Here is a 27,935-nt window from a genome sequence, read left to right on the forward strand (position 1 = left end):
GCCCCGTGGCAAAATCTGTGCTTGCCCTTTAAGCGGCGGGACTTCTGGTCAACGTCTTCCGCGGCCGCCGGAAGGGGAAGTTTCGCCTTCGAACTCTCCCTCGTTCGTCCGAATTCGGTGGCGCCACGTCCGCCCATCTCCGCCTTTTTATCCGTGGCTTGGGCGGCTTCCGCCTCGACACCTTCCCCTCGCGGAGCGGGCAGTATCGTGAGGGGTCAGGGGACGGGGAGTCGGGCGGCTGTGCGCATTCTGGCCACTTAAAAGGCGAAAATGTCGGACATCGGGGACTGGTTCAGGAGCATCCCGGCCATCACGCGTTATTGGTTCGCCGCCACTGTCGCGGTGCCCTTGGTCGGCAAACTCGGTCTCATCAGCCCGGCCTATTTCTTCCTCTGGCCCGAAGCCTTCCTCTATCGCTTCCAGGTACTGACCAGCAACGAGGGGAGTGGAGACTGCAGGTCCCAGGAGGCCCGGCGGCGGCAGAGCGTAGACCCGCATGTTGCGGGCGCGCGGTGCCTGGTGGGATTTGTAGTGCGACCGCTCCAGCGGTTTAGGGCGGGTCCTGTGGTCTGGGGGCGGGGTGGAGGCGAAGGGGTTTGGAGCTGGGGCCAGGATGGCTGGAGAAATGGGTTTGGGTTGGTAGGAAGGGACTGATTTCGCCCTTCTAAGATTATGCTTCCCGCCCTCCGCATGCAGACAAGGAGACAGTGGGAAGGTAATTCTGTGATAGTTGTTAATCTTTTGGACACCGGTGATTAGCAGCTTGGGTCCCCCTGGAGCTGGTGCCCTCTGACCTTGCTCTGCCACCCACGTGGGTGCCGTGTGGTTGTCAACTTACTCAACATCCAGTTCTTGTGTTAATGGAGTTTTTTTGTTTTTTTGTTTGTCTTTTTCTTTGTTAGAGTGGTTTGAGGTCAGATGCAAAGAGTCGTTTATCTGCGTTTAACTCAGTCCCTACCTGGTATCTGGCATGTAGTAGTTGAATGTATGAAGGACTGAGTAAAGAGTAAATTGGTCCAGAAATAGAAAGCCTGGTTATTTGGTTAAGCATGAAGGAAACTGTCCAGAGAATTTGTGACAAGAAAGTATTAGTTTCCCAGAGATGATGTTTATTCACTGGATTCTGTGATTTAGATCTTTAATTAGTGGCAGGTCAGATACTAAGATCAGACATTAATTTGATCACATTAGTTGACATGTGGATAACACTGTCTTGTCTTCCCCCTCTTTACTGGCTGTTCCATAGTCTCTTTTGCTGGTTCCTTATCTTCCTGATCTTTAAATGTTGTGATGTGCCCCAGGGATCAGTTTTAGGACCTTTTCTCTACACTCTCCCCAGCTGTAGGTGATCTCATTTAGCTCCGTGGCGTTAAATACTTTCTATACACTGAAGACTCTCAAATACAAATTTACGTGTTTTCAGTCCAGATCTATCTCCTGATTTCCAACTGGCTGTTTGGAATTACCACTCGTATGACTAATAGGCATCTCAAATTTAAAATGTCCCAAACCGGATACCCTTTTTCCTTTGCCCTAGAAGTATATAGCAATTCCATTATTACAGGAGCTCAAACTAGTAGTCATAGAATCGTCTTTGACTTCTCTTTCTCCCACATCCCACCATTTGCCAGCTAGTTGTTTGCTGTATTTTAGACATATATCCAGAGTATATGTCCCTTTTCATTCTCCATTGCAAGCCATTATCATTCCAGCCCAGTTCTTTTCTGGCTTTTCTCTAGACAGCTGGAGAGTGATCCTTTTAAAACAGAAACCAAGTCCATCAGTCCTCTGCCCCGAACCTTCCAATGTCTTCTCAACTCAGATGGGTAAAATTCAAGTCCTTTCAGTGGCCTGCAAGGCCCCCTACCGCTGCTCTGACTTTCTCTCCCACCACTCTCCACCTTCCTCGCACATTAGGCTCCACAGTGGAATTCTTGTTGTTCCTTCAGCAGCCAACTCACTCTCCTCAGGTCGTTAGCATATGCTGTTTCTCTGAGGAGGATAACCATGATTACTTCCTTACCTTCTTCAAGTCTCTTCCCCAGTGTCACCTTACTGGCAGGGCTTTACGGATTGCCCTGCATAAAATAGTACCCCTCCTTCACTCCTTCTCCCTTATCCTTAATTTTACTTGCTATATATCACCTGTTGGCATCTGTTAGTCGGCTTCCCTTCAGAAAATCGGGCTCCATGAGAGCCAGATCCCTGACTTGTTTACCGCTGTCTTTGTTACCTAGAATAGTGCCTGGCACATAGCAGGTGCTTTCATGTTGGTTGAATGCATGGAAATAATTGGCACTTACTAGTGTTGGGCACTGGACCCACAATAGTGACAAGGACAGAAAGTCCCAGCTCCCGTGAAGAAAGTGAGAGAGAGGTGTGTGATAGAGAGTGACTTAACATTTGATAGAGTGTTCCAGAAAGGCTTCAGAGAAGATATCTGAACTGAAATCTGAATGCTGAGGAGCCAGCTTTGGGAAGATCTGGCTCTCGGGACAACCTTCTGAGAAGAAGAAATAGTAAGTGGAAGGCTGAGAGGCAGGGACTAGAAACAGAGGGAGGATTGGATGGGTAGTCCAGAGTCAGGTATAGGGATGAGGATTGGTAGAAGAAGACAGAAGTAATGAGGGGTGAGTACGATAAAGCAGAGATGGAAAGGTAGCCTAGGCCTGGATCGTACAGGGCTTTGTGGTTTGAACTTTATTTTGAAGACACAAGGAAGGCTTTGGAGCATTTTGAACAGAGGACTGACAAGATTGTTTTGACCGCTCTGTGGGATGGACTTGACATGTGCGATGAGGGAGAGGGAGGAATCACGTTAGAAGGCAAGATTTATGTTTTGGGCTAGGGGGGCCGCGAAGATAGAAGTGGATGGATTTGGTAGTTGAGTGGCCAAGGTTGTTGGTGAATGGATGTGCAGGGGGAATGGCTGACGGCAGCAGCACTCAGAGATGTCACTGTTTCCACAGTGGATGGCGGAGCCCTTCACCAAGATGGGAAATGTTTAGGAAGGCGGAGGTTTGGGGGCGGGGCAAGGCGTGGATAAGGAGTTCTGTGTTGGCCATGTTAAGTCTAGAGATGCTTCTTAGGCATCCAAATGTGGAAGTTAAGTAGGCAGTTGGATATTAGACTATGATTTGAGCCCGCAGCCAGAATTGCACACTGTTTTCTATTTATTTGCTTTGGCATTTATTTGTGACCTAGTGAATGTTGTGCACTTTGGGCCTGGTGAGTACATGTTGGGTCATGTGTGTACATGAGGAGCAGTGGTGGTAAATCCTTTCGGGAGAAGGATCTGGTCAAAACGGACTCTTTGACCCTCCTTGCAAAATCTTGCTCACTTTTGTAGTCAGACGAGTAAAATAAGAAAGCTTATCTAAGAGACTCAGGTAAATACTGACAGCGGTGACTTGATTGTTAGAATCCTCACTCGTGTCCCGGCTCCCGTGCTTCTCCCGTCTTCCTCATGTTGTTGCATTGGGGCTTATCCCAAGACCAGGGAGAAGCTGCTGGAAGCAGGACAGCCTGCTGATTGTCCACGTGGGAAAAGGCCAATGTCTGTATCTTCTTTCCGCTCCTCTGGCTCCTACCCGTTCTGGACAAATTTAGCTTTCAGACCCACCTGGAGGAACTCATTTGCAAACGAAGCAATTGAAGGAAAAACTGCATGTGAGAGGCAGATGTGTGACAAACAGCGTGTGATGTGCTTTCTGCTAGAGGCTCATCTTTTCCTTAGAAGCTGAGTCTTGAACAGCTTAAAAAAAATTGGGGATGATTGATTTAGAATTACGGATTCACGTTGGAAGTAATGAAAGTCACTTCCCCTCCTCATCTTCAGGTCTGGTCTGTGTAGCTTGTTGGTTTGGAACTGCAACATGTAAAATGTTATTTTCTTAGTTTGGGGAGGGGTGTTAAGACGCACTAGGCTGTTGTCCAAAATTCCTAGTCCCTCACATGTAACACTCATCCATCAAGTAGTTCATGATGATGAAATGTCTTGGTATGGGTCCTTGATTAACTAGGAGAGAGACGGCAATTTCCTAGTTTCCGAGATTATGTCTCCCGGGGCTGCTGGTTTCTTTGGACGGAATAAGCTTTGCCCCCTTCCATGTGTATTGTACTCCCGTGTTAGCTTATTCAGCTCCCACAGGCGTCCGATGGGGACAAGTATCACTGCGGTTGGTAGACAGCTGCAGATATGGTTTCTACTTCAGCGAGTCAAAGATAGTTCTGAGCTGTCTCATTCAACTCCTTCGCATAGTATCTACCAAAATACACAGTTCAGTGTTGAGCAAACATTCTCGAGGGTGATTTCTTCCAAGTCAGTTATCTACTTTCCCTTAAAATAGAAAGAACATGGGATTTCAAATAGTTGAGTCATGGTTCCCCAGGCCTGGCTCAGACCCTTACTAGTTCTCTGCCCTTAGGCAAGTTACTTACTTATCCTTTCTGAGGCTCAGTTTTGTTACCTAAAAATGAGGATACAACTTTTGGGAGGGATGGGACAGTAGAAATGCCATCGAATGAATATATTGATTGTAAGCCATATCCTAGTTTCAGAAACACAAGAACGAGTATCCTCAAAGTGAGGAGGTATGCTCTCCACTTCGTGCCTCTGTTATGTAAAAATTATAGAAAAACATAAAGTGCCCAGTAAATAGTCTGGTAAATAATCTATTTGGGCACTATCAGGATAGTGCCCATTTTTATTTACTAGCGAATAATAATTCCTGCCATCACTGCCTTTTCTCTCTGGGCAGGAAGATTTCTAATTTTAATTTGTAACTGAAATTGAAATGTAACTGCTGAATTATTATCCCTTATTTTGCCCCCTTAAAAGCATCCTGACTTTAGGTGAGAAGAGATGAACTCTCAATTTTGATGATTTGTTTTCAGGAATCATGAGATTGGGCACCAGCCAAATCTGTGATTTGGGCCTTGTGCTTATATTTGCCAAACTTTTGCTTATGTTATTACCTTTAACCCTGATGACAGCAACCGTAGCAGAGTAACTTAAGAGTGTATGGGGCATGGCTGAGTAATATTTCATTATATCTATATCTATATATATATCTCACATCTTCTTTATCCATGTGTTGATGGACTTCGGGCTCTTTCCATAGTTTGGCTATTGTGAACATTGCTGCTATAAACATTGGGGTGCAGGTACCCCTTCAGATCACTACATTTGTGTCTTTGGGGTAAATACCTTAAGGAGGGCATGAGATATAATGAGCACTGGGTGTTACATAAGACTGGTGAATCACTGAACTCTACCTCTGAAACTCATAATACACTATATGCTAATTAATTGAATTAAAAAAATAATAAAGTTAAAAAAAAGTATTGGGGAAGAGAAACCTATTATACCCATAACTGGAAGAGAGATGAACTTGGTCTATAGGCTGAGCATAGAAGTAGCCTCAAGGTTTGGATTAGAGCTTTAGTGGTTAGTGTTTTGGTATGTACAGCTTTAAAAACTTTCCTTAACAGTCCTGTCCACCTCAGACGGTTGTGCTGTGGTCTGTAGATAAGGTTGTCCATTGGATCACAGCTTTGTTTTTTAACTTTTTATGGAATTATAGTATACAGGAAGTAAGGTGTATGTTTTATATATTTCTAGCTTGTTGAATTTTTAAAAACTGAATACCTGTATATGACCAGCACCCAGATCAAGTAGCAGAACATTACCAATACCCCCCAAACCTTCCAACAACTCCCTTCTGATAACTACGCCCTCTAAGGGTAACTACTATCTTGCCTTTTAGTATCACAGATTATTTTTGCCATTTTTTTTTTTAACCTTCTGTAAGTGAAATCTTGCAGTATATATTCTTCTGTGTCTGGTCTCTTTTTAACAGTGTGTATGAGTCACCTGTATTGTTGCACGTGGTTATAGATTACCATAGACCACCATCTATTTACCCATTCTGGTAATGGGCCTTTTGGTTAGTTTCCAGTTTTGGCCATGATGAATAGTGTTGTGAACATTCCAGTACATGTCTTGGTGAACACAGGTATGCAATTCTGTTGAGTACATACCTAGGAGTAGAATGAATGGCCGCTTTATTTTTATGCAATAATCACTGACATTTACTGAACAATACTTAAATTGTGTCATGGATTATTCGATTTCATCCCGTCTTATCAGGATTGTTTTGACGATTAGACAACACATTTTAAAGAGGGATCAAGGAAGGCACCAAATGTTTACATACTGTGCCGGGTTCATACAGATAGTAACTGGTGGAATCAGGATTCTAACCCCAATAAGAATTACTGCACACTACTTGGCCTTCCAATAAAATTTCCTTTTCCCACAGATTTGAAATACTACCTTGATAATATACCAACTTGCCATAAATATATCAGTCTGTTTATGGACTTCCTGTTCTGTTGCGGTGATCTGTTTGTCTATTCTTATACTACCTTGTGATCATTTAAAATATCTTAATCCAATCCTGTTATGCACCTTAATTAAAATTTTAATAAGCTCCTGTTGACCTCACAATCAAGTCCAAACCCTTTAGCATGTCACATAAGGCCCCTCCCAGCCACCTCCTACCTCTGGAGCCTCAGATGTGGGTACAGATCTCTTTCCCCTGTGTTCTAGTTAGAAAAACCTTCTGGTAGTTGTCTGAGCAGGTGAAGCAGTCATTCCATGTAACATCCATGTTTCCGTGCTGTTGTTTGTATGCTTCCTATGCCTCATTTTCTTTACTTCATATACTGAGCAAGTACCTCTGGTTAGAAATGTATGATGGGAACTCCAGGGATCTTCCCATCCTTTGTTTACGGTCCCAGTCAACTGTGGCCACGGTGTAACCCTTGTGCTGAGTTACTCTCTGTACGAAGCAGTCATCTGCATAGGTTCCTTTGTGTGTGCATGGTAATGGTTCAAATCTTGGATCCTTGGCAATCCTTAGAGCCACTCGATACTTTTGCCCCAGTTCCTTAGTTTCAGCCATTACACAGTCAGTTATACAAGGGATACACTTGGCATACAGACATTGACTGTACCAAGTCAAGTTCGGCTTGAATGGAAAAGTTGATAAAGTTGGTATCAACTAGGATGTGGTCAGGTGGGCCCAGCTGTGTGTTGTATTGGGAAAATAAGCAGGAAGGATGTTGGGGGACTTCTCTTTCCTTGAGTACACTGGGATCTTTCTTTTTTTTTTTTTTTAAGATTTTATTTATTTATTTGACAGAGAGAGAGACAGCCAGCGAGAGAGGGAACAGAAGCAGGGGGAGTGGGAGAGGAAGAAGCAGGCTCCTAGCGGAGGAGCCTGATGTGGGGCTCGATCCGAGAACGCTGGGATCACGCCCTGAGCCAAAGGCAGATGCTTAAGGACTGCGCCACCCAGGCACCCCCTCTGATAGCTCTTTTAAAGTCTGCAGTTGAAACTGAGTGCCTTTCTTTTGTTTTTCTTGCCTACCTAGGATGTCAAAAAAAAAAAAAGGCCCACACTTAGCTAACAGCAGCATTTGTCACATGGGTGTTCCACCTCTTGTTTGGTGACCTGTGTAGAGTTTCTTAACTCCAAATCAATCGGTTCATACTGTTTCAGGAAAAGTCTTTGTTTTTGGTACTTTAAAAACCCCACTTTAGACTCTGGGTAACATTTGTAATGATTTCAGTAGCAGATTGTTTGGGATGGCTGCAGCCCACTCTCTCAACAGAAGGTTTGGACTAGTAACTTAAAGAGCAATGTCTTCTCCCATTCTAAAGACCTTATATTGCCGGTGAAGATGTGGGCTTCTTGCTTTGAAGTGGGGAGCTCTGGGCAAATCACCTAAACTCTCATGAGGGCCCAGCTTTCATCGTGAAAAAGCTGGGGTGATGATGGGGTACTGTGGGGTGAAAACGAACTGCTCCCCTCCCCCTTCTGCCTGCAGGCCCTGCGCTCTTGGTGCTGCACTTGGTTGCCCTTTATGGGATCCGTGGAGGCTTTCCAGGGTTGAAAACGGGGCCTCCAACCTCTCCCAGCCCTGAAAGGAAAGCCATTTTCTTATCCTAACTATTTACACATCAGAGGAAAGGAGGGGGTTTAGCTAGGCACCTTCAGTGGGGATTTCAGAAGTATATTACATCGTGTTTTTCTGAAGAGATAATCTCTCTCCTGGTGTTTTTAAATTATAATTTTAAAGTAATACAAAAATAATATTAAGTCTCTTAGATCAATGAAAGCCGAGTATAACTCAAGGGTAATCTTAATGAACGGGGAAAAGAAGTGAGATATTTTGACAGACACTGATTTCCAAAGCACAGGTGCACACAGTGGCTAAAAATAGCGTCATGTCGTCAGTGTTAGTGAAAGATGTAGTCGGAAAAAACCAGGGTTTCTTTTCCAAAATCAGGCCCTGAGTAACTTACAGGAATATGGAGGTAGCTTAAAATGGGAATTTGTAAAAAACCATGTCAGTGTGTGGCTCCTAAAAGAGTGTAATAATCATACACCCACACATACCTTTTTTTTTTTTTTTTACAAAGTAAAATCCACTTTCTTAATTCCTGCCTTTTACAAAATCTGGAAATAAGGTGGAGTCAGAAGGCAGACCTCATTGGGTAGATGAAGACACCGTCGCAAAGGTCTAGACTGTTCCAAGGCCCCAGGGCTACTTAAGGGCCAAGGCCAGGGCTTGCTTGCTTCTGGTCTTTGCTCCCAGTGCTTTTCATAAGCAGGGAGAATCAGGCTTAGAAAGCACAGTAGAACTTAAAATGTTTACTAATTGTAATTTTACCTCATAATAACGATATCACTTGTGAGAGACGTTGTAAAGAATAAGGGTTTTGTGTCATAAACTCTGGAGTCAAGCTGTCTGGGATAAAATTCTAGCTCCATCACTTACTAGCTATTATTTAACCTTTTCTCTTTCTGTTTCTTCAACTTTAAAGTCTTATCTCCTGAGTCATTGCATGTAAATGACTAGAAGAGTACTAAAGTTTTTTTGTTTGTTTGTTTTTTTCTTAACCACTAATCAAAATAGGGCAAGTATTAGTAGATCACTCCCCTTTTACAGATGGATATCGAGGCTGGGAGTTAGCCCCTAAGCCAGGACTTACAGCTAGGTCTTCTCACATCATTTCTGGTGTTCTTTCTATTAAACTCTACGTCATCTGTGGTATCGTGAATAAATCAAAATGAATTTTCACCTAGTTTGTTTTACTGGTTTAATACAGGGTTCTTGGAAAGTCACCCTTTTGGGTGTGCCACAAAGCGCATTTTCTTCCACAGGGAATTAAGCTGTGAGGGTCACATTCCTGCAGTTGGAGAAATGTCTAACTTGGCAGCTCGGTGTCGGGCCAGGCCCCGCAGCTGATGGCCTCTGTTCCAGCCACACCCAAATTGTCAGCAATACCTGTTTATTTATTGTGCTCTGGCAGTTCTGTCGGACTTTGTATTCGTTTTTCCAAGACCAAATTTCCCCTCCGTTGTGATCACTCTTTTGCTTCTTTGGATACCCACTGCTTGAGAACCCGTTGACGCAGGGGTCATGTCTTTCCTGCTTATGTAGTAAGGCCAAAGCCAGCATTATGCTGGTATTTCCTATGGGCTGGGAAGGTCATCTACCTCAACCACTATTATTTAACATTGTTCTGGGGGTGCTAGCCGGTGAATTGGACAAGAAATGGAATAAGATACAAAATTTTATTCACAGATGGAGTTGTATGGTTAGAAAGCCCAAGAGGCTCCGTTTTCTGGTATTACAAACAATTAGGTAACTCAGCTAATATTACAAATGATAAGGTAATTCAGCTTTGGTGGTTGGGTATAAAAAGAGATAGAGAGCAGAGCTCCATACAAAAGTTATAAAAGCTGTGAAAGACTTCTTCCTGTTTGGGAATTGTATCACATTGATAGAAGAAAGATGCCGGTTCTAGTTCTTTAGGAAAATAAAATGTTGTGACCAGCCAAGAAAATCAAGACAAATGTGGAAGAAAAATGGGAGCGGGATTAATCATGTAACTTTACCAGATACTGTAACATACTATAAGACTAGAAATTAAAATAGTTTGATATTGGTATAAGAAGTCAATTCTAAACAGGATAGCACTTTAATATAATAAGAGACTTTACTACAAAAGGAAATAAATATATGATGAAAGTAGCTTTTCAAATCAATGGAGAAAGTATGGGTTACTCTGTAAATGGGATTGGGAAAGCTGAGTGACCATCTAGAAAAAGAGGTTGGATCTCTTCCTCAGTCCTGAGATGAACGGGGAATGTGTTACAGTAAACTGTGAATGCTTGAATATTATTAGAGTGGAGAAGTAGCTTGTGAGTGGATATACTGATGGATACATTTGCCTGCATTAAATGTGCACTTCTACATGTCAAAATATGGCAAGAATACCATCAAAGCAAGATTTAACGACAGACCTGAAAATATTTGCAACAATGAGAAAGGGGAATTTCTATAATATATAAAGAAATGCAAATCTCGCAGAAAAATGGAGAAAGGAAATGCTAAAGTTTTGAAAACATAATGGTAAATATAGAATACACTAAATCGTGAGGGCGTGGAGGGAGGACCGGCATTAATCTACGTTGTAAGAGAAAGTGTAAGTCGGTTAAATATTTTTGTAGGCATTTGGCAGTATCTACCAAAATTAAATGCAAATGTCTGTGAATTGAGCAGATTAACTCACAAGATTTTATCCTACATGGACGTGTATAAGAAGGTAATGGAGAATATCACTGCGGCATTGTAACAGTGTAAACGAATTTGGGACATTCACATAAAAGGAATACTATAAAGCCAGCAAAAATATCTCTTCAAGGGACTGAAACAAGGTGTAGAACTGTGTAATGCAAGATACGTTGAAAAGGGAGGAACAGTAGTAACATATAATGTTATTTGTTGAAAGAAATAAAAGAAACTGACTGCTGTTGCTGAAGGGAATTGGGAGATGAGGGTCAGGAGGGAGGCTTACTTCTCACTGTAGACCTTTCTGTAATTTTTTTTTTTTTTTTGGTGGGGGAGGGAAAATTAATATTGTGAAGTCTTCTATCCATTTTGCCCAAATAGCCCGGGGCTTTGAATACAGAAATTTCTATTTTACTTCTGCCTTTTGAATATGACATTTTTTGGCAAGGTTTCTCATCCCAGTATATGCTTTTTCCTACATCGAGATATTACAATCCTATTGGAAATTGTCTTTATAATTCAGTTTTGGCAGGCTTAACTGTATGCCTTATCCCAGTAAAGACTAACCATGTATTTCTATAGTATTGATTTTTTTTTCAACTTGGCTAGAAGTATTTTTTGCTTATATTATAATATTTTATTCCATCGATTTGCAAATTGATATGATTGTAGCTGATAAGAGCTCTTCTTCAGTTTTCTTGAATTATATTGGTACTGTCCCTTTGGTAGCCTTCATCACAGAGGAGAATGTTTTGCAAGGGTGAATTTTGTTTAGTTAAAAAAAAAATAATAACCAGGCTTAGAGAAACTAACTGCTGTGTCTGTTTTAATCTGGACAGATCTGGAGGCCAATCACTGCCACCTTTTATTTCCCTGTGGGTCCAGGAACTGGATTTCTTTATTTGGTCAATTTATATTTCTTATATCAGTATTCTACACGACTTGAAACAGGTATGTTATCCATAGTTGTTTTAAGATTTGTGTCTAATTTACCAGTTCATGTTTACGTATTGGAAGAATTTGGAGGGCAGTTGGCCTAGGAAGTGGCTTAACAATGGCAAATGCTCAGTAAGTCGTACTGATGCCAAGACTGTCCTCGGTGCTGAGATGACTTGCTTTTTAATCCTCACAACATCATCATGAGGCATAGGTAACAGTGTCACCATTTTATCAGTGAAAAAGTGGAAGACTGGAGCTTTACACATCTTGTCCACACCTTGTCCCTAGTGGCTGAGCTGTGTGCCTCTCACTTAAATTTGACATCTCATTTCTGTCATGTGTTGGTCCTTGTCTTTTATGGCACCATTGGGCTGAAGTGTGTACATCTCCCGGATTGGGGTTGAAAACACTCCTTTATGCTGTGAAAGCCTTGTTCTCTGTGATCGAATCACTCACTTGTAAAATACATAGGTGGGATTTAATAATATGGTGGTCTATCAGATATCACACCCGTATGATGTTATCGATAAGCTTTTTTACAAAAATCTTTTCTTAAAAGTTTCTTTGTGAACTGTCACTTGCTTCTTTGTACAATACCTTATGTGCTGTTCTGAGTTGCTTATACTGAGAAGCAATAAATTGATTCTGCTGTGTCAAAACGTGAACATAATTTCGTTAAGCCTAAATGATTTTGAAAAGGTTGGCTGACTCCAGAGACTTTATAAACCTGCTAGCTGTCAGCTCAGGATAGAGAATTCTGAACCACCCTTAAATCTAAGTCAGTTTGAGAATTGTGAATCAATCTCATAACTGCAGGGAAGTAGAAGGATGGGCATTTGGTGTCAAAAATGATTTTTCCTTAAATTGGCATTTGTACAAGGTGCTTTTAAGAAAGAAAATCATTATATTAATACAAAGTGTCAGGTCGCTGACACATTGTTACCACTGGAAGGGACCTAACCCATCCCCTTATTCAGGGAAGTGAAGTGTCTGAGCGGAGCTAAAACTGACCAGCGAGACTCTCACCACCACATCTCAGTTTGGTCCTTAAAGCCCCCAGAGTACATGATCTTTATTCTCCCCTGTCCCAGTTGGGCCTGATAATGATGCTGACTTGCTTCGCATTCTACTCTTCTGTTACAGTTTCATTGACGATTAAGCTGTTGGAGTAATTTTGTTTTTGCATCAGTAGTAAACTCTAAGTGTGGATGACCCATGACCGATTTTTAAACATTTCGTTATGGAAAAATTCCAAATATACACAAAAGTAGTGAGAAAGGTTAATAAACATTTGTTTTCCTTTTTATTGAGATAAAATTCACATAACAAAAATATGACAGTTTTAACCATTTTAAAGTATACGGTTCTGTTGTTGTTTTTCTTTAAGATTTTATTTGAGAGAGAGCAAGCATGAGCAGGGGGAGAGGCAAAGGAAGATGGAGAAGCAGACTCCCCGCTGAGCAGGGAGCCCAATGCAGGGCTCGATCCCAGGACCCTGAGATCATAACCTGAGTCAAAGGCAGACGTTTAACCTCTGAACCACCCAGGCACCCTGGTTCCTTGGTCTTTAGTCTGTTTGCAGTGTTATGCAACCACCACTACTATCTAATTCAAGACGTCTTCATCAACCCCCCAAAACCCAAAGCAGTTACTCTCTATCCCCCATCCTCCCTTTCTCCAAGCTCCTGGCAAGCTCTGAGCTACTTTCTATGCATATGGATTTGAGTATTTGAGACATTTTGAGAGTCCTTCTGTGACTGACTTCTTTCACTTAGTAGAGTGTTTTCAAGGTTTATCCACGTGGTAGTGTGTGTCTACATGTCTACATGAACCCTCTTTTAACTATTGCTCACTTTTTTTTTAAGTATTTATTTAATCTCTATAACCAGTGTGCGGCTCGAACTCATGACTCAGACATCAAGAGTCGCACACTTCACTGACTGAGCCAGCCAGGTGCCCCTAACTACTGCTCAACTTTAACAGTGATCTCATCCCTGGTCTTACTTGATTTCTATTCATGTCTGTCCCCCTACCCCTGATTATTTGAAGGAAATGCCAGACATGATATCGTTTCATCCGTAAATATTTCAGTATTCACCTCTGAAACACAAGGACTTAAGAAATAATCATAATACTGTTATGAAATGTAAATTACAATAATTCCATGACCACATTTTATTTATAAATTGTTTTCTCTTGGTTACTTGACATCCTGGAGCCCATTTACCCTTCCCTACTATCTAGTCAGGTAATATAACTAATTCGTAATATCTGAATAACACTTAAGATCTACAGGATTATTAGCCCATTGATCTCTTTTGTCTACTTTAATTCTTATAAGTTTCCCCCCGTCCCTACTCTCCAGTCGCAGAGCATTTTGAAGTTCTAGAGCTGAGAGGCATTTTTTAAAGCTTTATTGATCTATAATTCAAATGCTATACAGTTCCACCCATTTAAAGTGTACAATTTGGTGAGTATTCATAGAGTTGTGCAGTCATTACTACAATTAATTTTAGAGTATTTTATCACCACGGAAAGAAACCCTGTACCCATCCAAAGCCACTCCCCATTTCTATTCAACCTCATCTTCCCCTTAAGCTTTTAGGCACCCACTAATCTACTCTTGCCTTTTTAGATTTGCCTCTTCTGGACCTTTCTTACAGGTGGAGTCATACAATATGTGACTGGCCTCTTCCACTTAGTGTAGTGCTGTCAAGGCTCTTCCCTGTAGCAAGCACCAGCCCGTCATTCCTTTTTTATTGCCAAATAAGACTCCATTTTATGGAATTATCATGTTTTATTCTTCCATCCCTCAGTTGATGGACGTTTGACTTATTTTCATTTTTCACTGTTATGAATAAGGCTGCTATGAACATTCATGTCGAGAGGAACTTTTGAGGCCTGTCCTTTTAAAGTAAGATTTCACAGACAAGAAAATAATGGTCTGGAGAGGTGGTGACATGCCCTGAAGGTCACAAAGCTGTTGGAGATAACACAGTTAGGCCTGGAGCCCAGGTTCGCTGATCCCCAGTCTTCTCTGCACCATACAGCCTCATATTAACGTCCTGACGAAACGCTTGCCGCCTGCGCCTTTTCCTTCCTGACTCAGTTAGGTGTATGGCAGTGTTGGCTTGTTTATGAGGTTTCTGATTGGACCCGGAAGACTGTGGCTTGAGACCAGTTAATTTGTAAGTTTCCAGTTGCAAACTTGTCAAATAATATAGTACTATAGTTTATATGATTACAATAGTTCAAGTATTCAGTCCAAAGAATCCTTGGAAATCAAAGCCAGTGGAGATGCCTGGCTGTCTCAGCAGGTAGAGCATGCGACTCTTGACCCCGGGGTCATGAGTTTAAGTCCCATCTTCGTCATGGAGCCTACTTAAAAAAAAAGCAACCAAACAAATCACAAAGCTGAAACCAAATCAAAAGGAGCAGAACTATTACTAAAATTCAGAAGTGCTGTTAGAATTTCAGCTCTGACTCATCCGTAGGGATTCCCTACCATTAAGCATCCTTAACACTGGGGCTAAAGTATGCCTTTGAGATGCCAGGGGACACATTGGGGAAAGAAGGAGAGGCTTCTGCTGGAAACTTGTTTTATTTTTTTTTATTTTTTTATTTTTATTTTTTAAGATTTTTTATTTGAGAGAGAGAGAGCATGAGCAGGGGGAGGGGTGGGGGAGGGATAAAGGGTGGGGGAGAAGCAGACTCCCTGCTGAGCAGGGAGCTTGCCACAGGGCTTAGTCCCAGGACCCCAAGATCATGACCTGAGCCAAAGGCAGACACTTAACCGACTGAGCCACCCAGGCGCCCCACTTCTTTTCTTTTAGATGAATATTTCCCCCTGCTTTTCTTTCTTTTTTTTTTTTTTTTTTAAGATTTTGTTTATTTATTTGACAGAGAGAGACAGCCAGCGAGAGAGGGAACACAAGTGGGAGAGGAAGAAGCAGGCTCCCAGCGGAGCAGGGAGCCCGATGCGGGGCTCGATCCCAGGGTTCTGGGATCACGCCCTGAGCCGAAGGCAGACGCCCAACGACTGAGCCACCCAGGCGCCCCTCCCCCTGCTTTTCTAATACTTGTTAGGGTTTCTTTTTAATTGACTGTATATCATGCCATTATGATGGGGTGTCCAGGAGAAGGAAGGTAGCTGTTTGAGCTAGTGTGACCTTACAGTCATTTGTTTTTTATCTCTGCCTCTTTTCTAGCCTTCTGACTGAAGGCATGAGGAATCACCCTGCGAAGGGAGAGCCAAACCAGTGTTGATTATTCTGTCCAGAACTGAGACAGAGCCTGGTATACGGTGTAGTAACAAGGGCACTAGACTAGTATTAGAGTTCACCCTGCTTCTAACAAGCCATGTGACTCTGGTCATGTAACTTTCTGTCCTCATCTGTAGAAAGGGGGTCTTTCCTTTCTACCTCCCAGATGTGGTGTGAAGATGAAGAGTCAGAGGCTATGGGAAGGTTTGGCTGTGGCCCCACCCCTCCTCTCCTCCAGCATTGTTTTCCCTTGCTAGAAGGGCAGCTGGAAGGAAGGGATTGAATCTTTTCAGAAAGCCCAGTATCAGACCCAGTGGTAGAGAGAGAGTGTGTGTGTGTGTGTGTGTGTGTGTGTGTGTGTGTGTGTATCTAACAACAACAACAACAACAGTAAGAAGCTCCCAGCAGAGTCATGCTGGAGGAGTCACAGTGGTAGGCAAGGCAGATGTGGTTCCTTCTGCATCAGGGCTTATGGTCTAGAGGAGGGGGAAAGGATTAGCCAAGTGATCACAGATGTGTCATCAGGTCATGAGCAGAGCTGGGAAGGAAAGGCCCACTGGTTGTGAGGTCTTCAGGGGATGGGATCTCAGAAGCCCATGGAACGGACTCTCGCTGTGGGTCTCTTAGCCTGTGGTAGTCGGGGAGCCTGTCCCTTACTGGAATTCAGTTAGGAGAACACAGATTAGCCTTGCTCAGGTGACTGTGGTTCAGGGCTTTATTGAGGACATGGTTTTATTTATTTGTTAAATTTATTTTTAGAGGTTTTATTTTTAAGTCATCTCTTCACCCAATGTGGGGCTTGAACCCACAACCCCGAGATCAAGAGTCGCACGTTCTACCAACTGAGCCAGCCAGGTGCCCCAAGGGCATGGTTTTAGATATTTTTAAAAAGTTTTTTTTGCTTGAGAGGAGAAATTTAAAAATATTCTCATTTTGGCTTTCTCTATAACTTTTTGAAGTATTTTTCTACATAGAAGTCACTTTGTTCTGAAATTCTGAACCATGACATTTGGCTTATTTTTGTTTCTAGGAGCTTTTGATGGGAGGCCGGCAGACTATTTATTCATGCTCCTCTTTAACTGGATTTGCATCGTGGTATCCTTTAGTCTGTTATTTGGGGCCAGAAATAAACCATTATTTTCAGGTTTGGGGAAGTAGACAGCATTCTACACAACAGTTCAAATTATAGTATTTGCATCTTTGTTTGCTACAGTTAATAATTACAAATTATTAAAGTTCGTTTTTAAAGTTGTAGTAAATCACAGAGCCCTTGAGTGATGGCGTTCTCTTGCCGCTGTGGGGTTTTCCACATTTGGATGAATTTTACTGCCGTCCGTCTTCTTGTTCCTGGTTCTCTGTGTTCTCATGTGTGACAGCTTGTTGACAGCAGCACAAAGAGATTCCATGCCATGAGACAGCTTTTGGAATCTGTGCTCCTTCTCGGAAAATTAATTTCAACCAGCATCCCTTTCTGACTTCGTTGCTGTCCTTGTCTTTGGGGCCTGCATGATAATCCGGTGCCTCCGTAAGGCCCTGGCTCTGGGAAAAGCCCCGGCTCGGCTCTGTGTCGCAGCCACAGCTGACAGCAGCCTTCCAGCTGCGAACCTGTGCAGGTGGTGAGGGCAGCAGAGGGGGCGTGATGGCTCGGTCTGCGCCCAGTTGGTGAGCTTAACATTGCTCTGGGGCTTAGCTTCCATTGAAACTTGGCCAGGAGCCAGGACATGTGGCACTTTGGATGCCCTTTCCCCTCCTTTAAGGGAAGGGGAAAAAATTATTCTAGACCTCAGCCATGCTGTGGAGCCCTCGATGTGAGTAGAATCCTTATTTGTTTCAAGGCACAGGTATCTCTGTCTTCCAGTTGAAGATGAGATGCTAAAATGCAGGGCAAGGCAAAGAGGACGCAAGGGGGCCAACTGAGTCATAGGCCGAAGCAATTCACTTCTCGCGTTTCCTTGTCATCGTATAGTATAATAGAATATTCATAATGGAGATTATTAGATACCTTTGTGTTCTGAGATGTTTTAAACAGCCTGAACTATGGAAGAGGGTTTTCTTTCAGAACACGGGAATGAAATGAACTGATACTAGGTGCACAATGCTTTGTTTGTTTCTGATCTTTAACTTTGTAAACCAAGATTACTGGCTTAGCAATGGATATGCAGGTAAGTGTCCCTTGAAACTATTTGCCCTTTTATATGTTCAAATTTATAATTAATGGCCTTCGAGAGAAGCTTAAATTGCATTAACCCTGTGGTTAATTACGTGGCATTTTGAAATTATAGAATTACAGCAACTTTTATTTTGAAGGTCTTATTGGAATTATCTAAACCATTACTTCCTAGCTCATTTCTGGCTTCTTCGTTAACGTTTGTACGTTGAGAGTTATGGTTCTCCAGCATTTTCTATGCATTCTGTGGATTTTTTTAAATTTTTAAAAAATTTTTTAAATTTTTTATTTTTAAAAATTTTTCGTGGCTATGTATTTTTTTAATTGAGAATATACAGTAAGTAAAGTTTTACTGCCTACTTTTTTGAAATAACCAAGCTTGACCCTGATATTTCTGAATACATCTAAATAATTATATTTTATCCCAGGATTTTGTAGCATGCATTGTATAATTGATTAACTGAAAGGATCAGTTTGTAATTCTGATGATTGAATTTCTTTTGGTTTTTGAATAGCCAAATGAGAATTTGTTTGTAGGGGAGAGGTTAGAAAAAAAAAAAAGTAGATGCGCACTGAGCCTGTTTGAAGTGCCTGTGGAGCCTTGTCTTTACATGTTGACTTCTTTTGCAGTTGCTGATGATTCCTCTGATCATGTCAGTACTTTATGTCTGGGCCCAGCTGAACAGAGACATGATTGTATCATTTTGGTTTGGAACACGATTTAAGGTACTTTCGCGTAGTTGGAAAAATTTCCTTTTCATTTGTCTTTGCAAAATCCCTCTTCAGCTCAGAGATGCGCTTTCTGACTCGTCCAGAAGAGGTCACTGCAGAGCAGTGTACCATAGGCAGGCCCCCCCCTCTGCTGGGCTCAGTCCCCTGCCTGTCTTTAGCCAGCCAGGAATCCTTTGCTGACTATTCTCACTCCGTGTGTGCTTCAGGCCCCTCAGGCATGTGACCCTGAGGGATCTCATGTCTGTGTGTGTGATAGAGAGGGGTAAGGGAAGATACTCATGGGGAGCAGTTTCTTAAAATCTGTTCCTAACTTTCCCTGTTAAGTATTTTATACTTCAGCTAGACAGACTGTTTTTGTCCCCGAACACTTCCCTTAGTGCCTTCTCTCACAGTTTTCCACCAGTAACATCTTTTTTACTTTCTTCCTCTTGTAAATCCTACCTGTTCTTCATTTGAGTTGGGACTGAGCCTACTTCCCGGTCTCCTGCCTAGAATTAGTCTTGCCTTTGGGCTCTGCATATGTTATGTTTCTCTTATAGTGCTTACCGCCTTCTGCCTTCAAGTTTTTTATATACAACCCTTTCTTTACTAGTCGTGAAGTTCCTTGCAGCTCCCTTAGCTCTTGCTATGATGTGTTGAATCTGGTCTGGTCAGAGGCTCAAATGTTGAATTCAACTGGAGCTTTCTCCCTGGGGAGAGTATTAATTCAGTGTGTCATGAGGTGAAAATTGAGAGTAATTTTGTGAAATATGTAAAAGAAGAACCTAAAAAGATGGGGTATTTTTAATTCGTAGGTAGCAGTTTGCTAGTTGGAGTCCTAATGGGGTTCTATTATGGGTCATGTTTTCATCAGCGTCCATAGGACACCCATTTCCTTTGTGAAGCTCTTTGTTAATATTCACTCAGTGGGGCATGTATTGTAACTGAGCCATGGGGAAAGTCTCTGTCTCTCCAGTTACTAATATATGAATAAGTTTAATTTTATGTTATTTTTTTAAAGATTTGTCTTTATTTTAGATAGAGCTTGAGCATGCAAGTGGGGGGTGCAGAGGGAGAGGGGGAGAGAGAATCTCAAGCAGACTCCCCACGGAGTGCACGGAGCTCAATCCCACGGCCCTGAGATCATGACCTGAACCAGAACCAAAGGGTCGGACACTTAACTGACTGAGCCACCCAGGCGCCCCTGAATAAGTATAATTTTAGATAGGAAGTTTTAAGTACAATAACGCTAGATTGGTCTGAGAAATTTTTGCAGTGACTTTCCAAAGGAGTTCTATAAAGCTCTTGTCAGTGTATCTTTACCCATTCCAGCCCCCCAGCAGCTGTATCCTTTTTAGGTGTGGTTATTCATGCTTGTGTGTATTTTTTTCCTAGGCCTGTTATTTACCTTGGGTTATCCTTGGATTCAACTATATCATCGGAGGCTCGTAAGTGATGTTAGATTTACTTACTTGGAAACAAATTCTTAGACGACTTCTAGTATTCTTTATCTTCCTTCTCTAATCTGTATAAAACTTTAAAGAGTTCAGCATTGATGCATTGGAACCTTCTACTTAGGAAATACAGTTGACCCTTGAACAATGGGGGCTGGGACATCAGCCTCCTGCGTAGTTGGAAATTTGTGTATATTTTTTAACTCTCCCAAAACTTAACTGCTAACAGTCTCCTGTTGACCAAAGCTTTACTGATAGCACAAGCAGTCAGTTAACGTATACGAGAAGTTATAATGTATTATCTGTATTATATACTGCATTTTTACGATAAGGTAAGTTACAGAAAGAAAATGTTATTAAAATCATAAGAGAAAATACATTTACAGATCTGCACTATATTTATCAAAAAAACCTACATGTAAGTGGACCCACACAGTTCAGCTCTGTGTTCAGGGGTTAACTGTAATTTCATTTTGATGTGATTGATTAAATTGCAGGGCTTGAAGCACATTTAGCATTGAATGATTGTTATTTTGTTAGCTCATCGTTAGGCACAGTGTACTTCCATGTATGTGTTTTTGAATAAATATTTCTGGATTCATTGTCCAGATTGAGCAAACAAGGAACTAATTTAATTTGCGTCCGAGCTGACTCCTCTAAGAGCTATGCATAAAGTTACTATGTTTTTTATTCTTGAGGCATTTCCAGGATGCCTTGAAGACTGCTCACCAGTCATCAAAGTGCAGATTCTCAGATGGGAAGTAGTTTTGTAAGTTGTTTGATAGTACAGAAGTTTTAGCCAAATGGGCTCAGATTTCTAGCCTGGAATTGGAGCCGAGAGGAAAACCTTCAATGCATCTAGTCAGAATTTTAAAAGATATCAAGATGCAACTGTTCTGTGAACTCCCACTTCTTATGCTACAAAATATTTTAAATGTTTTCACAGATTTTAATAGTACCAGTTCTTAATATGTCTGACATATCTACTCTGTGTGGTCCTGACGTCTGCCGCACGGTGATAGAAATGAGTGAATTGAGCAAACAGACTCTGTTTAGAGCATAGCAAGTTCTGAGCGTGGTACAGCCGCCCTGCCACCCAGAAAGGCAGAGTCTGGGAGTAGTTGCAAATGTTGATTTGTCCCTGACAGGACTCATGTGGCAGGAGAAGACACAGAAGGATATGTGATAGTAGGAGTGGATTTATAAAATCTTGAAGTGGCCTGTATGTAAGCCCTGGGAAAACTGAAGGTCAATGTTTATTTTAGGATTACAAGGTGAAGGTCAGCTATGCGAAGTGATCTTTGTGATGTCTTACACTCAAGGATGCAGGAGGCGAGGGAGAAGTGCTGTGGCTCCAGGAATGGGGGAACAGGCGTTCCCTGTCCCCCCTTCCTATTCCCATGCTTCTTTCTTGCCAGCCTTCCGATTTGCCAGCGGTTTGCAAATACGGTATTTCTGACTGAAGCAGTCAGAAGCTTGCTTTGCAGCTTCTACTCTGGAGGCAGGAAGTAGCAAAAACAATATTTTGAGGATGAGATGGAGCTTGAAAGAGCTGTCAGAGGGCAGCTGATCTCCTAGAGCACAGACCCCCGCAGGACCGATTTCCCTTCCCCTCTGAATGCCTTTGCTGCAGAGACTACAAAAGGGCTCATTGTGAAGCTCTCACAGGCTCCCAGGGGCCAGAAATGGGCCGCCGGGAGGGCTCTCTTCCCTGGGCTACTGGTTACAGCTGACTGCATCTCACTTGACTGCTTGAAGGTCTTCAAACTCATTTGGCTCTTTGTTTGCAGGGTAATCAATGAGCTAATTGGAAATCTTGTTGGACATCTTTATTTCTTCCTAATGTTCAGATACCCGATGGACTTGGGAGGAAGAAATTTTCTCTCCACACCTCAGTTTTTGTAAGTGTTTTTTTTTTCCCTCATTGAACAGCATTTTACTGCCCATGTTTTATGTGTCCTTATCAGAACTCCATATGGGGGGGGGCGCCTGGGTGGCTCAGTCATTAAGCATCTGCCTTCGGCTCAGGTCATGATCCCAGGGTCCTGGGATCGAGCCCCGCATCAGGCTCCCGGCTCCGCTGGGAGCCTGCTTCTTCCTCTCCCACTTCCCCTGCTTGTGTTTCCTCTCTCGCTGTCTCTCCCTCTGTCAAAGATAGATAAAAATCTTTAAAAAAAAAAAAAAAGAACTCCATGAGGGTTAGCATTTACCTCTTTGGTGGGTGGAGAAATGTGAGCCAACAGACTGGCCCTGGTCACACAGTCACAGGAAGCCAGAGATCAAAGCCACAGCTTGGTCGTCTCCGTGGAGCCCTTTCAGCTGGGGGCTGCTGCTGACTCATGTCAGGCATCGGCATCACCGGGAACATCATAGCTCGGCTGGGCAGGCGGGGCACTGCGCGAGGCTCCAGTGTGGGCCGCTGTGTGCCATTGGGTGGGGCACAATAACAGGACAATGATCCTGGCTCTCAGAGCGTCGATTTTACACAAGATTTGGCCAGAGAAGAGGCAAAGGGGTTAAGTTCACTCATTGGTTAGTAATTTCAAACCTTTTTCTTGAGCTACTATAGAACAGAAAATTTGTGGGACTTTTCAAAGTGAAAGTGAGAAACTCGAGGTTCATATAGTCCAAGCACCTGGGGAGTGTGCGCTGGTTCTTTCTCTGCTTTTAGGGTTCACTCAAGTGAGGAGGCTGAGGGTACCGCTTTGGTTCTGAGATGGACTTGGGTTGGAATCCCCTTCCCCTCATCTACAAGTTTTGATCATTGGGGGGAGTTACTTAACAACACCTCCGAGCTTCAACTTGCAAATCTGTAAATCGAGGGGCCGCCCTGTGTCCCACGACCCCAGGTGGTAAGGGCCGCTGTTGTCCGCGCGGTGATGGATATCCAGTAAACACGAGCTCGTAGCCTTGTTCCTAACGTTGGGGCTGGGGTGGGATTTAACGAGCCAGAAGAGATGTTGACACACTTAAGCGTGGAAGTAGCTGGGCATTCTGTCAGGGAAGTAAAACGCAGTTGAAGAAGGGACCAGTGACATTGCTATCTGGGTGTCCCAGCCTGCCTGACCGTCGCGCCTGATCTCCAGTCGGGGACATGCAGTCCTAGCTTGCACTGAAAAGCTTTTAAAAAAAAACCACCCTTCCATGTCTTGCTCGTTTTAATGTTTCGCGGTTCATCATTCTTCCGAGGGGTCAATGAGAGCAGTAAAACTTGAGGAGGCCCCTTCATCCCCCACCCCCTTTGTCAGTTAGGGGTAGGTTTTTGAAAGCCTTCTGTGAAATATAACATACAAACAGAAGTACACTGTTGTTGTATTTTTATTTAAGTGCATAGAAAGAAACTTGTTTGTCTTCTGAGCCTTGAGTTGCCTTCAGGCTAAAAAAACAAATGACCAATCTGCTTTCTAATTATCAAAGGACACGGTAACAGCAGGTTTGGATTTTTGATCTAGGTTTATCAAGTCAGATGGCAGATGCATCAATTAAAAAAAAAAAAGACTTGGTCCTTTGGTGGGTAGCCAACAGTTTTTTTTCTTTAAATGGCCATATTCTGACTTACCGACTCGGAGATATTTCTCAGTTGCAGGCAACAAAGTATACGGGATTCTAGTGGCAAAATCAAGGACACACTGGGGCCTGCCCTCCATTTGAGCGTTCTCTGTTGGCGGAAGAGCCCTTCTGTTAAATTTTGCATAAAGATCAGATGACAAAATGTAGCTCCTTGCAAAAGCAGTAACTGCTTTGAAATTACCATAAATTTTTGTTGATTATGTATAATTGGGTGTCTTTTTGTACTAATTACTTGCATTTAATTTCACTATCCGTTTAAGCCGTGGAGATGGCTTCCATATTGTCTTACAGTACGAAGCAAAGCAAGACAGCCCTTCTTAAGTGTTCTATTTTATTACACACTTTGGAGGAATATTATTGTACCGGAACATCAGGGATATTGAGAAATCAGGAGTTGGAAATACATGTTGATTAAAAGACAAAGCTGTATTTGTTTACAAGGGAAGATGGGAGTTCTAGAATTCTCAGATCACTGTTCTGCATTCCATTTAGAAAAGTCGGTCCTCTTCTGCACGTGGTTGTTTTCTGTTTGAGAGGGTTCATTGTCTGGTTTTGGCGGGAACACGAAGGCGACAGGGATGGGGTAAACAAATGAGGACTCCAGTCACAAGCTGCTGTCACCTGAATGGCGCCGCGTGCGTTCCCTCTGCTGCAGCTCGCAGCCCGGGAAGCGGTTCGGGTCCCGGCTCGGAGCCCGGCTGCCTGGGTTTCAGTCCCGACGGTCAGGCTCGCCTTGGTGTTCTCATTTCTACAATGGGAGACTAATGGTGCCTGCCCCGTAGGGTTGTGGTGAAGAGGAGGTGACTTTATGCACAGGCGGCTCCCGCTGTAAGCGAAATGCCCGTCTGCTGCGGTTATGCCCGGCAGGCTCTCTGCTGCGGCAGGTCAGCACCCACGGGCTGCCCTTGGGGGCTGTGGGGGTTTGCAGCAGGGGTACCGGTGACCGTCTCCGCCTTCGAGCACAGTTGTAAACGTTAGGATCTAAGTGGAATAGGTTTGGGTGTTTTTTTGTTTTTTTTTTTTAAGATTTTATTTATTTATTTGAAAGAGAGAATGCTTGTGCTCCAGTGGGGGGGGGTGCAGAGGGAGAGGGAGTAGCAGGCTCCCCCCTGAGCAGGAAGCCCCACCCCAGGATCCTGACCTAAGCCGGAAGGCAGACGCTTATCCATCTGAGCCACTAAGTAGAATAGGTTTAAACACACTCTCAGTTTGCTGAGAGTCCAGGGAGGGCAAAACGCTAGAGAAGCCAGGCCTGGGTGTAAGTTTTCTCAGCTGTTCTGTGACTCTTAGTTTATTCATCTGTCAGGTGTACCCTTTTTGGGCTTCAGCTTTCGCACCGTCTTGGAGATGGAAAGGATGAGGTGGGAGGGCAGATTAGGAATTCACGTGAAAAACACACCCCAGACTGCAAGACAAAGTGGGCGTCCCCAGTCCCCCTGGATGGACGCCGCGGAGCCCAGGTGTGGTGTGGAGATGCCCTGTGGGCCTCGACACGCAGGCTGCGGATTTGTCTTTCTCACGTGAATTTGTTTTGTATGGTCTGATCCAGTTTGATCCATATTTAGATACGTCAAAATGCTATATATAGGTGGTTCTTTCTGGTTGTTGGGCTTGTAGGAGTAATATTTTTGTTTCCATACTGTTGTGCATGAATTACTTTTGTAATCAGAAAACAAATTTTTTTAGAGCATGAGTTTGGCGAGAAACGGAATAAATTTAAGAGACCTGAAGAGTGAGTACCGCCTGCGGTCAGGGCCCTGAGCAAAGTGCTGAAAAGGCGGAGTTAAGTAAGACCTTGTCCCCGACCTTCCATTGGCCGGACTGATACAATTCAGTGAGACAGATGCCATGAGGACAGCAAGAAAGGAAGATGCGCTAAGCGGTCGGATCACTTTGTGGAAGTGATTGTGTTGTCTTCTCTCCCTTTGTTTCCCCCCTCCCCCACCCCAGGTACCGCTGGCTGCCCAGCAGGAGAGGAGGGGTGTCAGGATTCGGCGTGCCCCCGGCTAGCATGAGGCGAGCTGCGGACCAGAACGGCGGAGGCGGGAGGCACAACTGGGGACAGGGCTTTCGGCTTGGGGACCAGTGAAGGAGCGGCCTCGGGACGGCCCACCAGCCACTCCGCTCAGATGAAGTTTCCTCCCAGTGCTGGGTGTGCTTAACAACCAAGTTCTAGCAAACGCTGTTGGACCCGACCCACACTGAATGTAGTCTTTCAGTACAAGACACAGTTTTTTAAATCCTGAAGAAAAATATAAGTGTTCCTCAAGTTTCGTGATTCTCATTCAAGTCCTTACTGCTACGAAGAACAAATATCAACTGTGCAAATTTCAGAACTGACTATATTTTTTTGGTGTCTTCTCTTCCTTTTCTGTCTGAATAATGGGTTTTGGCAGGTCCTGGTCTGCTGGCACCAAGCTGGGCATGTGGGGTTGGGTCACCAAACCCTTGACAAAGGGACTCTTACTTCTTTCTTGCACACACGCCTCCCTTCTTCTTTTCCCAACCCCTGCATTTACGTCTAGAAGAGGTTGCCCTTAAAATGGTTCTGCCTGTGCCAAGCTCTCTTATTTATTGACTTCCGCCAAGGCTTGGTCACAAAGAACTTGTCCACCATGTTTCCCCCTTTGGTGGCAGAACTACAACAGTAGGGGAGAAGATGGACCAGTGGACGGAGAGCTTCGTCAGCTTTTGGAATTGCTGTGACCTGATGTCAGGTGCAGCCATTTGCCACCTCTGCAGAATTTTCTTACAAAAAAAAGCACCACTTGTCAGCGAGGGCCACAAATTGGTGTCAGTGAGGCGTGAGGGTGGTTGCTAGGCATTTTTTTCTTTAAGGGAAGTGATGAAAATTATAGTGGAGCTTCGGGGGGCTAGGTGCGAACTGTGGTGGGCATAATCCCTTTGCATCTCGTGTGGGGCCTACTGGTTTTGTGTGGACCCAGCATAGTTTGAGTTGTGTTGTGCTAGAAAGTTCCAAATCACATTTGCCACAGGGAGTTGCTCTCTTTGAGAGACACCTGGGCATTGATCACATTTAATTTTCCTTCTAGTTATGTGTTCATTGAATAGTGTGGAGAGGAGAACCTTAGACCCTATTTAAATTGTCTCCCCCTCTTAAGGGCCACGTGCTTCAGTTAATCTCGAGGAAGGTGCAGCTTCTCTGTGCTGAGATCTTAAGAGCTAATACAAGCACATCTAGGTGAATCCCATCACTTTGGGTCGTAATGGCTTTAGAATCATTTGTGTTTGAGGGTCTTTATTTTGAGCCATGAATGTGCAAGGCACAAGTGTACATCAGACCAGCGTAAATACCCACAACTTCTTTTTCATAGGTGGGCTTTTTCCATCAGAGCTAGGCTTATCCCCCAATAAAGTTTTTTGAAGGCTTTGGTGTTTCACAGTTTCTTACTTTATGTTTTTAGTCTGAAAGCAGCCTGCCGGGAGCAGTGTGGAGTGGTCACCATACTTGGAGTCAGCTAGAAAGGCTGTGAACATTTTTGATTGGTTTCTTCTCAGGAAACTTTGTGCTCTAACAGTATGACGTTACTTTGCCCCACCCTTAAGCAGTAGTGACGCGTGTTCCACTAGGAAGTGGGGATATGAAAACAGCTTGTTTTTAATAAAAGTTTGTCCGTACCTCTCCATATTTTATTTATACGATAAAACAGAAGGCGGAGAGAATCTGAACCTTAACTGTCATATGTTTTTGCTGTTGACCTGTGGCCACAATAAAATTTACTTGTGAACTTTTAGAAGCCCTTATTCCTCTGCTGTCGCATGTGCACTCATTGTACAGGGGCAGAAACTCACTATGTGTGTAAGAAGGTTCTCGTGTAAGTGAGCTCGACGCTCTTGTATGCCCTCTTAGCAACTCGCCTGCCTGCCAGCAGTAGTTTTGGTAAAGGTTACAAGTATTCTTTAGAACACCTTTGTTCAAGGCAAAATGTTCATTAAATTCTTCTCAAACACATTTAGGGAGCTGATAATTTTGTCTGGATGACCTGTCTTTTTGGAATAATTGTAGGTAAGCCAGCTGTTTGAGATTTGATTTGGCAAAGCAGGACGTGACAGTGCGTTCTCTTCATGAGTGAACTAAAAATCCCTATTTTGTATAAAGAACTTCCCCTTTTGTAACTAATCCTTTTTGGTAAAAATTGTAAATTAAAGTGTACAGCTTGA

The 27,935-nt window shown here is 43.2% G+C and overlaps 1 protein-coding gene across 2 annotated transcripts; it reads left to right on the plus strand.

Annotated features, from left to right (window-relative positions):
* The first annotated feature begins 54 nt into the window (after positions 1-54).
* DERL1 (derlin 1) lies at positions 55-27,935 on the plus strand. 2 transcript variants are annotated; one of them, XM_045805718.2, is made up of 8 exons: positions 55-423; positions 11,490-11,601; positions 16,882-16,946; positions 17,987-18,013; positions 18,649-18,744; positions 20,125-20,177; positions 21,974-22,084; positions 25,704-27,935. In XM_045805718.2, the coding sequence occupies exons 1-8, from the start codon at positions 271-273 to the stop codon at positions 25,840-25,842; spliced, it is 756 nt and encodes a 251-aa protein (XP_045661674.1). In that variant the 5' UTR covers positions 55-270; the 3' UTR covers positions 25,843-27,935. The 2 variants fall into 2 exon arrangements, with proteins under 2 accessions (XP_045661674.1, XP_087720774.1); XM_087864648.1 differs by lacking the exon at positions 55-423 and adding an exon at positions 2,361-2,519.

Source organism: Ursus americanus, chromosome 9 (genome assembly GCF_024610735.1).
Source record: "Ursus americanus isolate L20-20 chromosome 9, mUrsAme1.1.p, whole genome shotgun sequence".
Lineage (NCBI taxonomy): Eukaryota > Metazoa > Chordata > Mammalia > Carnivora > Ursidae > Ursus > Ursus americanus.